Raw genomic sequence first — 14,813 nt, forward strand, 5'->3', positions numbered from 1 at the left:
ACGTTATGGTTTTATGAATTCATGTGGGAGCTGTACTCATTTTAGTGAGCTTTATAGTAAGCGGATCTGATGTATGCATTTAAGATTGATTACATCACTTTGTCCGTCTAGTGGAATAAATATAAATGAATATTCTCATGTGTAAAAATTATGAAGTCAATATCTCAAAAACTACTGGAGCTATAGGTAAAATAGGACATTAATAATTTTGTAAATGGTAAATTTAGCTAAGTGAGGACCACCCTGTGTAAAAGAAGAAAAATTCTAGAAACTGTCAGTATTTTTGAAAATTTACAAAACATTTTATTTTACTCAAACCGTTATAGAGCTACTGACTGCGAAACATTTAAAATTGAAGGCGTCATTATCTCAAAAACTATTGGAGATAGGTATGTGCAGTACATGCTTTAGAAAATAATTAGAATCACCAACATGATTAAAAAATGTAACAAAATCCTATGTATCTAATATGATAAGAAAGTTCTGGTCTTTAAGCGAGGAAACATACGTAAACATGGAAGCATTATCGTTAACATCATTAAATCGAGCGGTACACACAACCACCCCGTATAAAATTTCATTCACTTTTAAGACCCTGTATGCACTTTTTGGCTACCCCTGAAATATTTCGCAACATTTAGGAATCACCTTGAAGATTGCATGCTCAAGCACGGTCTATAAATTAATACGGTTATTCTTAATACCAATAACATACATACAAAATTGTGGCTCACCTTTGTTCTAGCGATGTATCAAGTCAAGGAACTTCCCATCTTCTTACATGCAAAATACTCTCAGAATGCAGTATGAGAATGGTTAAACACTAAACTCCAAAAGCTTACCCTTTGCCTTTTGTGACGAAAATCGATGGTGTGCTTTTGCAGATGAAAAGTGACGTGCACTGTGCTGGTTTTCGTTTTATTCAATTGAGTGATTTTTTAAAATTAATTTGAAATTGTTACGTATTAATTTGATGGGTTATTTTGTTAGTGAACAGTAAGAATGTTAAAATAGTTCAAAAACAAATATAAGGAACGTTTTTATTTAAAAAAATACAAATAAAATGAATGTATGGAAAATTGGTAAAGACAATAATCATGCTACGTAAGATATTTAAAGCTTGAGTGTGCATTGTGCCCCTAAAATTACAAACACACAAAAAGCATGTAACAAAGGGGGCGAATTTTGATGTTTGTAAAGGAAATCTCGGTAACTATGGGAGCAAGCAAAAAACGAAAAGTATTGTCGATATGTTTTTTTGGAGACAAAGCTAGTAGAATGATTAAAAATTTCCTATTGTTTTTGGTTTTCTAACTAGCATTAATCAGTCGATTTTGGCAATTTTCAGCAAAAAAAAACCCTACTCGTTTAGTTATTATGGTATTATAAGAAAAGGTTCCAAAGTTGCGTTTTTTTAAATATTAGCAGTAGTGAGTTTAGCCATCATCGGAAAGAGGATTTTTTCTCTTCAAAATGAGCTATGATTGGTTTGTAAAACAACTTTTTCCAATATATGTATAGCGGTTTACCCATCCATAACGCATTTGATGGGTTCTTTTTTAAATAATAAATTATCAAAAATTCTATGCTGATTTATCTTCAAAATATCTTAGGAAAACTAAACAAAATATCATATGCTGACATGATTTATTCAAAATAATCGTAACTGAGACATTGCACCCGAAACACATTTCAATCGATATCCTGAAAGAAAACAATTTGATAAATGCTGTTTTGAGATTGAAGGAAAATCTATCTGATCATGGAATATCCCAAACAAGCCAAGACTGAAAACTTAAAATACACAAGATGATGAGTTCGTTCACATCAACGATCTCCAATATTGAAAGATTCCAGTTTTGCTTTAATTGCCCCATGATCGGATAGATTTTCTTTTAAATTCGAAAAAACGGATTTACCAGTTTGTCTTCTTTTAGGATTCTAGTTGAAATATGTTCGAGGAGCAATGGCGGAGCTACTATTACTGTAAATAAAACATGTCAACTTATCATATTTTTCTTAGTTTTCATAAGACATTTTGAGGATACATGGGGTCATACATGGGAGGATGCATGGGGTCGTACATGGGAGGATGCATGGGGTCGTACATGGGAGGATGCATGGGGTCATACATGGGAGGATGCATGGGGTCATACATGGGAGGATGCATGGGGTCATGCATGGGAGGATACATGGGAGGATACATGGGGGTCAAATGTGAGCAGAGAATTTTAGATATTTTGTTAATTGAACATATAACCAGCAAAACGCATTATGGATAAATAAACCGCTATGCCCATTGTACGCAAAAGTTATTTTTGTTAAAAAAAGTGCATTGGTCCATACTTTGGACACTAGACAACTTTTAAACAATCGAACATTTTTCATCACTTTTAACCACTAAACTTGTTCCAAAAAAACCGAGAGTGCTCTATTCGCTCTACTTTCTCTTTCTCCTATAGTTGCCGAGATATTCTACATAAACATCGAAACTGACCCACTCTGTACATAATGTAAAACCATGCAACACACAAACAATTATGTACACACAAATATTTACATATACAACAATCACTATTCGCTATTCTAAAAACTTTTATTTAACACTAAATATTGGTTCATTGTTTATGGGAGTATATAAATATTAAACTATTTGAACCTAAATATTGAATGAAACTTAAAATCTATTGTGCTAAACAGACATAAACATATAAACCTATTCATATTGCACCCATAACGTTAAATTATAACCCCTCAATATACCTAATTAAAAGCACACCTTATAATGAGGTAATCTTGCCCACACCCAGTTTATGTTGTCCGAAACCAAAGTCCGACTTTTAGTATTTCTTATAAGAAAATAGGTTAAAATGTAAAATTTTGGAGGGAGAAATGTGCACTTTTGGACCATGTGAGAAGTGAAAGCACGTCGTGCTTAGCCCTTCTTGTAAGGTAAAGGGACCAGAATATGAGAGAGCTGTACTAGGTTTCAGGCAATTTTGTACTACATAGATTTCCATTGAATTCTGCTTTGAATCAAAAAGCCAATTTGCTATAATTGTATAAATCTCTTCAATAACGTTGCATTCATAATAAAGCTTATTCAACAATGTAAGTAAACTAAGGCAAACAATGTAGAATATTCAGTACAAATATGTACAAATTCACAATTTCCCAACCCTGCGCAATTTCAGGCCAGAATTTGGGGATGGAGGGGTGTAATTTCATCGATTTCGCGGAAACAGTATTTTCTTCTTTGCTTTGCACCAGAGCCGTATTCCGTTTTATTTGTGAAGTATAAGTAAATGCCCCAATAAGAGGATGAAAAATGCCATTTGTTGCACTGAAGATGGCAACAGTACAAAATAAGATGCGAATTATTGTAAATATTTTCTTAGGAGCTCACGTTACTGTTATACAGGGCGTTTGAAGCAGAAACATGTTTCTTTTAATTGTGTTGTATATTTTTTGTTTTAAATTCTCTGCGGTTCTGTTAACGCATAGGGCTCCGTGCTAGATTTGATTTGGTTTTTGAGATTGGGATTCCTTGTTTGTAACTGGCAGAATTATAACTCAGAAGTTCAACCTTTATACTTACAGAATTGGCTGAGCAAGAATATTTGGGACACCCTGTATTAAAAGCAATACATCTTGAGGGTAGTTTGAAATGTCGCAGGAAACGGTGCTTTTCGATTTTTGCTGCATTTTCTTATAATATCACAAATATCGAAACAAATTTGTCCCCGATTGCTAGAAAAGTGATCTTTTAATGACATCAAAACAGGCTGTAAAGTGTCACTTTGTATTCCCAGGCTGTAAAGCGACAATTTTACTGTTTTGCTGTCTGGATATTCAATTCTTTTCGATAACGACATATTTGATTGATCAATAGCAGTGAAAGTTTTTTGTAAAGGTAAAAAATTAGGTACAAGTAAAAAAGTAAAAAAAAAACAAATATTAGGATTATACAAAAATAAAATTAAAACGAATTTTAATGATATCAGTTGAAGATAAAATGATGATGCGTTTTACTTGGTGAAAATGCAAATTTACAACCTGCGCTTGCATCGAAGTATCGTCTTCAACTCGACTATGAATATCGCTCCAGCAGTAAATTTGCTACTTTTTTGCCTTGGGAAACAAATAAGTGGTGACTGAGATTGTCAGGGAATGTACCAAATATCTAAAAGCACTTTTTATGCGGCGTTTCGGTTTTGTAGACCCTTCCTCATATCCTCAAGATGCGTTGCTTTAAATACAGGGTATCCCAAATGTTTTTATCCAGCAAACTTTGTATAAGCGACAAAATCAAAACACAGCATTGGTCAATTTCTGTATTTCCATGGACATTACTTTACTGACGAAGTTACAAGGAGTTTGAAACACTGTGCCTAAATCGCTTCCAAAGAATCGACGAAATTAAAGCAAGGTCTGGTTCAGTTACTTCATTTCAATGAAAATTGTCTTACTGGCAAAGTTATCGGGGGCTAAAAAAACAGGCTTCAACTTTACTATTTCAAAATGTATGGGAGGATTAAAAGCTAAACATGTAAAATACATTTCCCGCGAAAAATTAGCTCGTAAATAAATTAAATTGTACGTTAAAAGTGTATTCTTTTCAGCAATTATCAGTTTCACTTAATGACGAGAAGAAATAGTTCGGCTTGAAACGTCTGTAAAAAACTCAATAAAGATAATGGAAGTCCAGGAATTATCGTTTAATAATGGGTTATTGTCTAGTGCTTTCAAACGAACGTGTATTTTATTGGTACTTCCAATACCCAGAAAAAAATCCATTACCTACTCTTTAATTCTTGAATTTCCCGTTTTCAAGCAAAATAGGTGAAGTCTTGCACCAGCTTTCCTACCTTTAGATCGACAACAATGTGAGCAGATTTTACAGGTTTTGCTTTTAACTTTCTCATTTCTCTATGATAAGCAATAAAGGAGCTACTTATCTGTTCGTGTAAATATGCTTAATTATTCTATACCCCCCCTCCCCTCCCTAGACCATTATAACTTATTTAACGCTTAGTTGGATTAACCTGACCGATTTATGCAAGTTTTATATTCATTTTATCGTTTCAGAGTAAAATCATCGTTCTCATCTGTTTTGGATCGTTTAAATATTATTTTCTATGTTTTTACTTGTACGAAACCCAGTTTGATAGATTTGACCGAAAAAGAAGCATTCTTTTCATGATTCCTGGCAATCTGCCGCCATCTGACACTTTTGGAGCAGTAACACAGAATTTTCACTGTGCTAACTTATATCAAACTTAATTTGATCAATTTAGTAGAATTGCAGCCATCTAGATTCCAGATCAAATCCAAAACGATCGTACAGGTCCAAATAATTTAAAAAGAAAGAGATCTAATTGGACTAACAATGGAAAGTGGGACACATTACTGAGCTGGGAATAGAAATCGCACAGGTAATTCAAGCATAACGTTGGAGATCTCTTTTGCATGAAACTGCGCTCAAAGCACACGGAGAATTGATAGGGCATGTATCGACAATCACATCACACTTTTCGAAAATTGTTAATATTTATGAAAAAAATTAAGCCATTTTCTAGAAAGTGTATGAGTTTTCTAAAAAAGGGGGAGAGCGTAAGGGAAGATGCCTAGGAATGTTTCATGTTTATTATTTCTTATTTTATAACATCACCTACCAAATCTCAGTATCGGCTACAGAAGCATTTAGTACCCTCAAACAAGTCTCTTCATTGCCCCTGGGAATGGATACCGGCTTAGGTGAGTGCAACAGCATCTTCTGCGCATGCGCTTGGCTATACAAGATGTGCTTATGGCACATTTTAGGTGATACAGTAGGAGGGTAATTAATCTCTTGCTGAAGGAGCTCTTCTTCAAGCTCCCTTTCAAAACTATCCTGCTCGTCACCATCCCCAGCGTTATTCGAGGCTATTTTCTCGTACTTTATAATTTTTTTAGGAGTGATAATAGCAGTATTCGCTAACCTGTAGCTCTCGCGTCTTCTGATCACCTTACCCGAATTGTTACCCACCACTGCCGTTTTATTATTACTTAAACTATTTACAGACATTTTGTTTGGCAGTAAAATATGGCCTCTCTTACCTCTAAAATCTTTCGGCGACAATGGGCCTCCTGGGGTTTGGATGTGCACGTAGGCACCCTTAGGACTCAAAGGCCTCATTTTGGGACAGGCTGGTTGCACCACTGCGGAAGGCGTTCGGACTATTTCAGGCTGGTTTCCTGATGCTTTGATAATCACTTTATTCCCTGAGGTCGGCGACATTGGACGATTAAATTCAGTTTGAGGAATTAGCATCTTCATTTGCGACTGAGTGTTAGTTACTGGACGGATTGGCTTCGTAGTTCGAGACATTTGAGGGCTTTGCTGGGTTATAGGTTTAACGAATGGACCTGGTTCAAAGGATGTAGGAGGTTTGCGGCGTCGCAGACTATCGGAGCTGTATACTACTTTGCCTTCTGCATCTAACATGACTCGGGCTCCTTGACGACGTTTTCTTTCCAATGAGGAATCTGCTGAAGTGCTGGTGCTGGACACGATGTTATTATTGTCCACTACCGGGAGTTCATTCAAGGACACGTATTCGGTGTCCTTTATCTTCCCACTTAAGATGTTTTTCAGATTCATGTTCACTAGATCATCAGGTGTATATTTTTCGTTGTTGTTGCGCACATCTGCGAGAGTAACGTACTCTCCTAACATATCTAATGGCTCTTCTGGGGACTTGGGGCTCTTGCTGCGCTCCCTCCTCGAACCGAAGCTCGTCTTCAATCTGCCCAGCATGTTGTTCAAGGGCAGAAGGCTGGATTTGATCACTGGTTTATTATTTGTAGGATTTTCCTGAATATTGTCAGCTTTAATAATTACACTGCCTCCACTTGGTGAAGGGGCCCTTACTGGTTTCACCGTGTGTTCTCCATCACGTTCGTCCACATGCTCCACCGTCACATAACCTGTTTGGTTGTTAATGTTCACTTTAACGTTAGTACTAATAAAGCGCTCATTATTCTCACTGGGAAACGCATTTTTCAAGTTATTGACCTCAATGTGTTTCTTATATGAGGAGTTACTGGAGCTCTCATCATCGCTTTGCGAGGGAGTTATGGCGCACATTGAAGGTATCCTACTGGAATTAATAGTAGTTTTGACTCGAATTCTCTCAATCCTCTCGGGTCCTTCCATGTCGGAACTCTCAGAAAATTCAAAGTCTGATCCGCTTCGTAACCCATTAGGACTAGAGACGCTTTCAATGGGAGAGCTGGAAGTATTGTGCCCGCTATCAGGAGACACATCTCCTCCATTATTGGAAGCTTTGTGTATCACAGCTACCACGGTGGGTTTATTTGAAGGGGCCGGGCTTCTCTTTACAGTACCAGTCTTTTCGCTGTTATCCCGTTCTAGTGAGCTTTCCGAACTCTTCGGTTTGTTTGTGGAAAGCTTTGACAGAGAGCTTTTCCTTTCAGGTACTGCAGGGCCTATAATTAAGCTCCTATTACTCTCTGCTGCTCTCAAAGTGGTGCACACGGTACCTGCAGAACTAGTGGTAGTAGAGGTAGACCCTTTGCCGAACAATTCGTATTCGTTTTCTGCAGAGAGCACAGTGTTGTTTGAGCCTGAATTGGAAAAAGCACTAGTGCTCTGCAAAGGGGTCGATGGCAAGTCTTCTTCTTTTAAAGTCTTTAGTCCACTGTCCATGTGGAATGACGTGTAGTATCCCTCGGTATCGCACGAGTACACCGAATCGCCATCCTCGTGTAAATCGTGTATTATGTCGGGAGTAAGAGTGCTTCCTTCACTGGTTACACTACTGGAAGTGTCAAAGTTGAATCTTCTTCGAGAGTTTACAGAGCTCGGGGGATGATTTAAAGAATTGCTGCTGGTAGCTGCCGAAGTGGTGCTTCTAGGATGAACAGTAGATGCAGTGATTTCTGAGCCTATAGATGCTCTACCACTTTCAGAGCTTGCGCTCCAGTTGCCACTTGAAGAATGCGGCTCATCTTTGTTGCCTTGACGTCTCTGCCTACGTTGCAAAGAACTATCCCTTAATTTCACCGCTATACTCATCATCGAAGATAGAGCACCACTCGTTACTTGCAACGACTTTTCAGAGCTAGAAACAGACGAATTTCTCTCGTGTGATTTTCTATCTTTATCCAAATCCCTCCTTCTCTTCATCGTCACCGTTTCATACAAGTTAAAGTCATCCAACCCATCCTCAGACATTTTACTCTTATTACTTCCAGAACTAATCTCATTTTTATCTCCGCTTTTGTTACGGAACTTTTCATACTGGCTTTTGCCCCACTGCTTAAGACTGTTAAATCTGGATATTTTCATTTCTGGATAGTCTTTCTTGCTGGCGGAGCGCAAAAGATCGCTACTCTTACTTCGAGGCACGGTCGCGGGTTTCGAGGTGCGCGTTTCCGTGAGGTCTGCAGTGTCGGCCAATTGAGGATCGTCCCTAAGAAAGTGATTCGTAGTCAAAATGTTTGTGATTTGTTAATTAGTGTGAAATATGTACACGGGCCAGAGCTGCATGCTGATGGCTGATGATATGACTGTATTATTCACACTATACAAGTTTTAGTAATGTCAAGATTAGTAACACTTACCCAGCTGTTAGTGCATTTTGAATCTCTTTCTGGTCAGTACCTGCTAAAGTGTTGCGTCTCCTAGAAAGAAGGTTTATAGAAAATCCTGTGGTTGTCTGAAATCGCAGAACAAACCTGTTTCTAGGTCTCCTCGTCCTCCCTCTTCTTCTGATGGTGTCTATATCCGTAGTTCTATTAGGGACTTCCCCAGTCATCAAAGATCGCCTTTGCAGTAACATCCTATCAAAACTCTTACCAGACACGTCTACGGCCACAAGCTCAGCAGGGAACCTGTTGATCAAATTCCCTTACTAATAAATTCAGTTTCTTTCAACCGTTTTTGAATATACCTTAAAGCCACAACTTGAAGTTGTTCTTCTGGGGATGGAAGCTTATGGTCAATGCCTTCATCATCAGAGACGATAGTACCGTCCCGCTCGTCATCACTTAAGGCGCTGGTAATTCTGGTAGCGCAATTGAGTTCTACAGTGATGTCTCCCACGGCTTCATCTGATGTCCATCTGCGAAGGTCTTCGACAACTGCTGGCTGAGAGATTGAAGGAAATTATACTGATTATCAACATCATTTTATTCATCATTTACTTTTTATAATAATATTTAATGTGATTTGGAAACTCTCTGAGGAAGGAAATCTGCCCATAACCTTCTGTAAATGAGGGTAAACCCCAGGCTTTGTATAAAGGTGTAAGATATATTATAGTAGGTATATGCACTATCTAATGCTAAATTCTATGTTTGAGTTCAAGAGAATATTACCTACTATGCACAGGTATCTACTAAGCATCTAACCCATAATAAGTGATAAGTCTATATAAATTTAAACGAGAACTTATCGGAATTTTTATCTTAATTTATTCTATGACTTGATGAAGTTGTAACCGCACTAAGATAATCCAAAGATTTAGTTTTGTATATCATTTCATCTTAACAACAGACGTCTCATCGAACAGGTATCGTAGCACGAACAAAGTCTTTATGTTTTTGTAATTGTTGGTTACTTTATTAGTTTTGGCTCATTTAATATTTAATTTCAATCGTTCAAATACCCAATCATCAAGTTTCAATAGAATTATGTAAAATAAAGAAAAAGTCAGGTATCTATACAAGTCCAAGGAAAAAATGCAACATCCCAGTCTAAAGAAAGGAAGACATTTCTCAAGATAAATTTACATATAGATGGCCACTTTTTGTCCTCTATTAGATGATTGTAATGAGGCTTTACAATACTAATTACCTCTCAAAGTTATACTCGGAGTATACCATTCAACATTTTTCAGTGCATCCTTATCTTCGACACACTGTATGTTGTATTTGAAAATATGCATTGGAGTTTAAAGTTTTTGGAACTTGTAGTGAAATAAATGTTCAACGAAAGGCATTTCCTATGTATATTAGTAGAAGATAAGTAATCGAATAATGTGGCCAGCCCAATTAGCATGACGTTCTGTCATGCTAAATGCATGATGGAACAACTGGGCGGTACTTTTAGTACTTCATTAAGTTTGTAGTTGTCGTATCTCTTAAATAACAAGAATTCCGAATATTACATGTTTTTCTATTCTAGTTTTCGAAATTATCAAACCTTAGTTTCATTTTTTTATTTTTTTTAATGATTAAATTTTAAAATGAGTATTATTCAAATTCAATCTTAAACAGCTTATTAATTTCTAGAAGAATTTTGATAATTTTTCATTATGCTGTTAATGTACAGGATGGTCCACTACCGTATCTCAAAAACAGCAGAGTTTAGAAAAAAATTATTCAGTTTTTGATTAATTTTTATTTTTTTTATGTTTTTGTGGTGGGTTTGTGAGATAATTCAAAAAACCGTGGCGTGACGAAAACACATTTTTTAAAATACCCTATATTTTGTTATGGATACTAAATTTGCTTGTAATTATAAGTACATTTTGTTATTACAAAATATGAAAACTTTTTAGCAGCATTAAAATTAAAGATTAGAAAAGAATTAAAAGAATTAATAAAAAAAATACATGGTATCCCATTAAAAAAAAATCAAGTTTGAGGTTGATTGAATCAAGTTTGAAGTTGAGTTTGATTTGAAATATGAAAAGTTTGTTTTTTTACACTCTGTATAAAATTTCTAGAAAATTAAAACTATATTATAGTAGAACGACCATTTATTTTTAACTGGACAAGTTTTCAAACGATTCAACTAATACCTAGCGAATTTAATGAAAATTGTCAGAACCTTATTTTTCCATTGATCTTTATTTTAAATTGAATTAATTCAAAAACTGACACAAATTTTTCATATTTTGTCATAACAAAAAATATTTAGAATTACAAACAGAATTAGTATGCGTAACACAATATGTATAGGGTATTCCATTTAAAAAATTGTATTTTTGTTGCACAAAGGTTTTCTGGACCCCCCTTTAGCTTCGAAAGTATTAAAAAATAAAAATTCATAAAAAGCTTAATAAATTTTGTACTAAATTTTTTTCCTAAACATTACGATTTTTGAGGTAAGTTAGTGGACCATCTTACGTGGACCGACCTGGACCACCATCTTCATCATTATGTGATATTGGATATTGCTTGTCATGTGGGCATTCTCATACAATGTTGAATGTAACGTGTAGGTAATGAGGTTTTTTTCGATTCTTTCATGTGCGGATCTGTTGGTAAGCTCGTTCGGCCATAAACTGATTTAGCTCACAAAACCTTACATTACGTATGTTACTTATTACATAAATAACTATTACAGGGCAATTCAAAAGTATTTTGTCAACGTGGAGAATAAAATAAATGATTGCTGAAATTATGAGACCTTAAAAAATTCTAATATGCCTCTGTCTTTGATAGTCAAGGTTGATGATCATGGTGTTCAAGTTTTATTGGTATGGTACACTCTGATTTTCAATTATTCGTTCAATTTGGCAGAGAAAAATTTGTTAAGCTCTTTGCGTACATCAACAGTTTTTATTTTTTGAACCATTGAAGATTCGTACAATAATCTGAGACCAAGAATTATTAATAATTTAGCCGAAAAAAAAAATAAACGATTGATTCATGAACTTATTACTGAAGTTCAACTAAAACTAGGGATTTTAAAATCGGCGCTCGATAAACTAAAACAATGATGTAGAAAAATTAGATATAGCTAACTGTTGCTGTTATTCCATTAAAAGTTTTTTGACCGGAAGGCTGCCATGCATTAGTGCCTTTATGACGTCATTTCAATGGGAACGCCCTTATTAAATATTACTAAATTCCTTTACTTTCATGAAAGTGCTTTGTGAATTTGCGATTTCTCGACGATGTTAATAAACTTGATAATTTGTTAATAAGTACGTTTAAGTTAGTTGTTAAAGATTACGCAAAAGTTATCATTTTTTGTATCCTCAAAAATATTGCCCACTCCATCAACAAGAACCTCATTAAAAAATCCATAAATATCAATTTAAAATTCTAATCTGGAGGCAAGCGTGCTTCATTAACACGAAATGGTAATTAAACGAAAAATGTCTTTCATAAAGACGCTTCTGTTCTACGTCATTTATCTAGAGCGACCCAAAAAGATAGAAATTTCATTAAAATAATGGACTGAATTTTCATATACACGAGAATGTATTTTTATTTTTTTTTAGTGTTATTTGATAAGGAAGATTAAATCCGTAAGCACATTTTCATTGCCACTTTTTCTCAGCTACACGATGACATATTCAGATTTGCCATCCGACGTTTCGTCTTTCGGCAACATTTCGAAAGCACCAAACTCATCAAACTGACCAAGAACCTAAAATGAAGTATGGAAGCAGAATAGAAGAAGATTTTCAAAGGTACGAAACTCAGCTAAATGTTGATCCAAAGTTTTAAATAATGTTTTATGCAGCTGTTGTCTTTCCGGATATAACTCAAAATACATTTGAGCTGTTTTCGTACTGTTCCTATAAAATTTGCAATAAAGTCTTAACATATCTCGTTCCTCTTCATTTCTGAAGCTCATTTTCATGGGAAATCTGCGCACGCTCTAATCTCGTTTGAGGAGTTCTGTCATATAGCGCGAACAAAAGAAAGTCTTTCGATGGAGTCAAGGCCAACTATGTAATATTTCTTTTTATTTAAATATTTCGACTTTTAAAAAAGTAAATTATAAGAAGTTTTATATCAATGAAATCAGAATGAAACGTACTATCTTTCTGTCGAAAAATCCAATATGGCGCCCATAAGAAAAAATAAAGTTGATGATGGTAGCCGAAAGACGAAACGTCGGATGGCAAATCTGAATATGTCATCGTGTAGCTGAGAAAAAGTGGCAATGAAAATGTGCTTGCGGATTTAATCTTCCTTGTCATATAACACTAAAAAAAATAAAAATGGATTCTCCAATTTTTAGTTTTTCTCGGATATCTTCGGAAGTACTCGGAAAATTAAAATTTTGAAAATGGTATTCGATCAAGCGCTAGATTACGCAACTTTGTCCCCTTTTAAACTTCTTTGTATCTCCTCTAGTTTCCGAGATCCCAATGGTGAGGGGCGAATTTGAAATACCCTGTATAATTCCTGCTTCTTATAAACACAACGAACTTGTAAACAGTTTTTCGTGTAATTGAACCAATTTACACAAATCCACTTCGTCTTGCGGCGCACTTCCAAGGCTCAGGTTTATTTGAAGAGGTTTATTTACGAAGAGTAAGTGCACCGAAAATAGCCTTTTTGAACTTATAACATTTCAGATGCAGGTTCAAGATCATTGACACCTTGATACGCCGTTGGGGTTTTTATTGGTTTGAAATTAACGAAATAACAAATCAATTACCTACACATGAGTTGTTACATCTCTGTTCGCATAGTTAAAGATAAATTGCACTTTTCAGGCCTCGACAAATTGATACATGTGTTAAAGTTTGCCAGATTACAAATTGGCCTCATAAGCAAGCGGTAAATCATCGCTTATATTCTTAGAAAAATTCGGACCCAAATGAAAATAGATCGGCTGAAATTGCGAACTGCTTTAAGGCGAACAAGGAAGGAACAACTCATCTATTTTTGCGCTCTGTGGCGCCTGACTATCGGCTGGAAATAATGGCCCTCGATTTCCGGTTCGGTTTTTAACAAAAATACCCAGCAGAAACCACTTTAAATAGGTAAAACTTGCACGAAGCGTTTTATACTATTTTTTGACGTGGAATCAGCAAGGAAATGTGTAAATTTAAAGCTTCGTTACGTTTTAATGGACAACATAACACTGCAATGCAACGCTCTAATGAATCCTTACCATTCTTGTTTCTATGTCGATATCCACCTTCCCCCGGATTCTTCTCCGTTTGGCTCCCAAGATAGGAGTACAAACAAAGAACCTGGAGGATCGGTGACCATCTCTTCTCCACCGGTCAAGTTGTCGCATGGCGTGGACCGGAGTTTTGTTAGCTGCCTCATATAGGGACCTGAAGAACCAACAAAAAGAATTATGTGAGCGTACGTCCGATTATTGCATTGCAAATATTGCACTCTTCTTTTTCAGACTCATCAACTCAGTTTCACTGTAACTAATGTGATTAGGCTTAAAGATTCACACCTCTATTAACTCCAACAAGGCGAAGCTAATGGTTGACAGCAGAAGCAATAATCCAATCACGACAATTCGTAGCAATGGGGTGGAGAATTAACGGATATCAAAGTTCCGATAATTTCAAAAACCAACAAAAATCCAGGATTATGTCATCAAAAATGAAATACAGACCGGAAATTTCACGTAAATGACCGTACTCAGCAGAGGTATCAGTTGCGCAACTATTTGACAGTCTTAACCTTAGGTTGTCTTCTGCATGTTAATTGAATAATAACGTATGGTAGAAAAAAGTCCAAGCACACGTGCGGTAAATCGTTTTATCCTACGCATATCAACGGCCACGGTAATTATAAAAAAATCCTACCGCACATACATGGTAAATTGCTACTTAACTCTCAAAAGAGTGCGGTAAAATAATATTATCGCACCTTCGTAGAAAATCATTAATAATTAAATAATAATTCTATGCAAGACTAACAAGGGTCAGGCCGGAGATTTAATCGAGTTAATTTCAAAGGGATCGGTTTTGTTTTGCTCATCATTAGATTGGTTTTGATTTTGAGAAACGAATTTATGTATTTTTAGAAAATGAAGTTCCCTATGATATGAGAAAAATTTTTATAATGTATGAACGTCATTTAGCTTG

General features: G+C 35.7%; 1 protein-coding gene across 1 annotated transcript in view; it reads right to left on the reverse strand.

Moving 5' to 3' along the window:
- The window catches only part of gukh (GUK-holder), a 75,887-nt gene that overhangs the window by 7,498 nt on the left and 53,576 nt on the right, over positions 1-14,813 (reverse strand). The window contains exons 3-7 of the mRNA XM_066406806.1: positions 13,874-14,042; positions 8,958-9,154; positions 8,743-8,898; positions 8,629-8,688; positions 6,100-8,477 (exon numbers count right to left, since the gene is read on the reverse strand). Coding sequence (XP_066262903.1) covers positions 6,100-8,477; positions 8,629-8,688; positions 8,743-8,898; positions 8,958-9,154; positions 13,874-14,042 — 2,960 coding nt within the window. The remainder of the gene's footprint in view (positions 1-6,099; positions 8,478-8,628; positions 8,689-8,742; positions 8,899-8,957; positions 9,155-13,873; positions 14,043-14,813) is intronic.

The sequence above is a fragment of the Euwallacea similis genome, chromosome 3 (genome assembly GCF_039881205.1).
Source record: "Euwallacea similis isolate ESF13 chromosome 3, ESF131.1, whole genome shotgun sequence".
NCBI classification, from domain to species: domain Eukaryota; kingdom Metazoa; phylum Arthropoda; class Insecta; order Coleoptera; family Curculionidae; genus Euwallacea; species Euwallacea similis.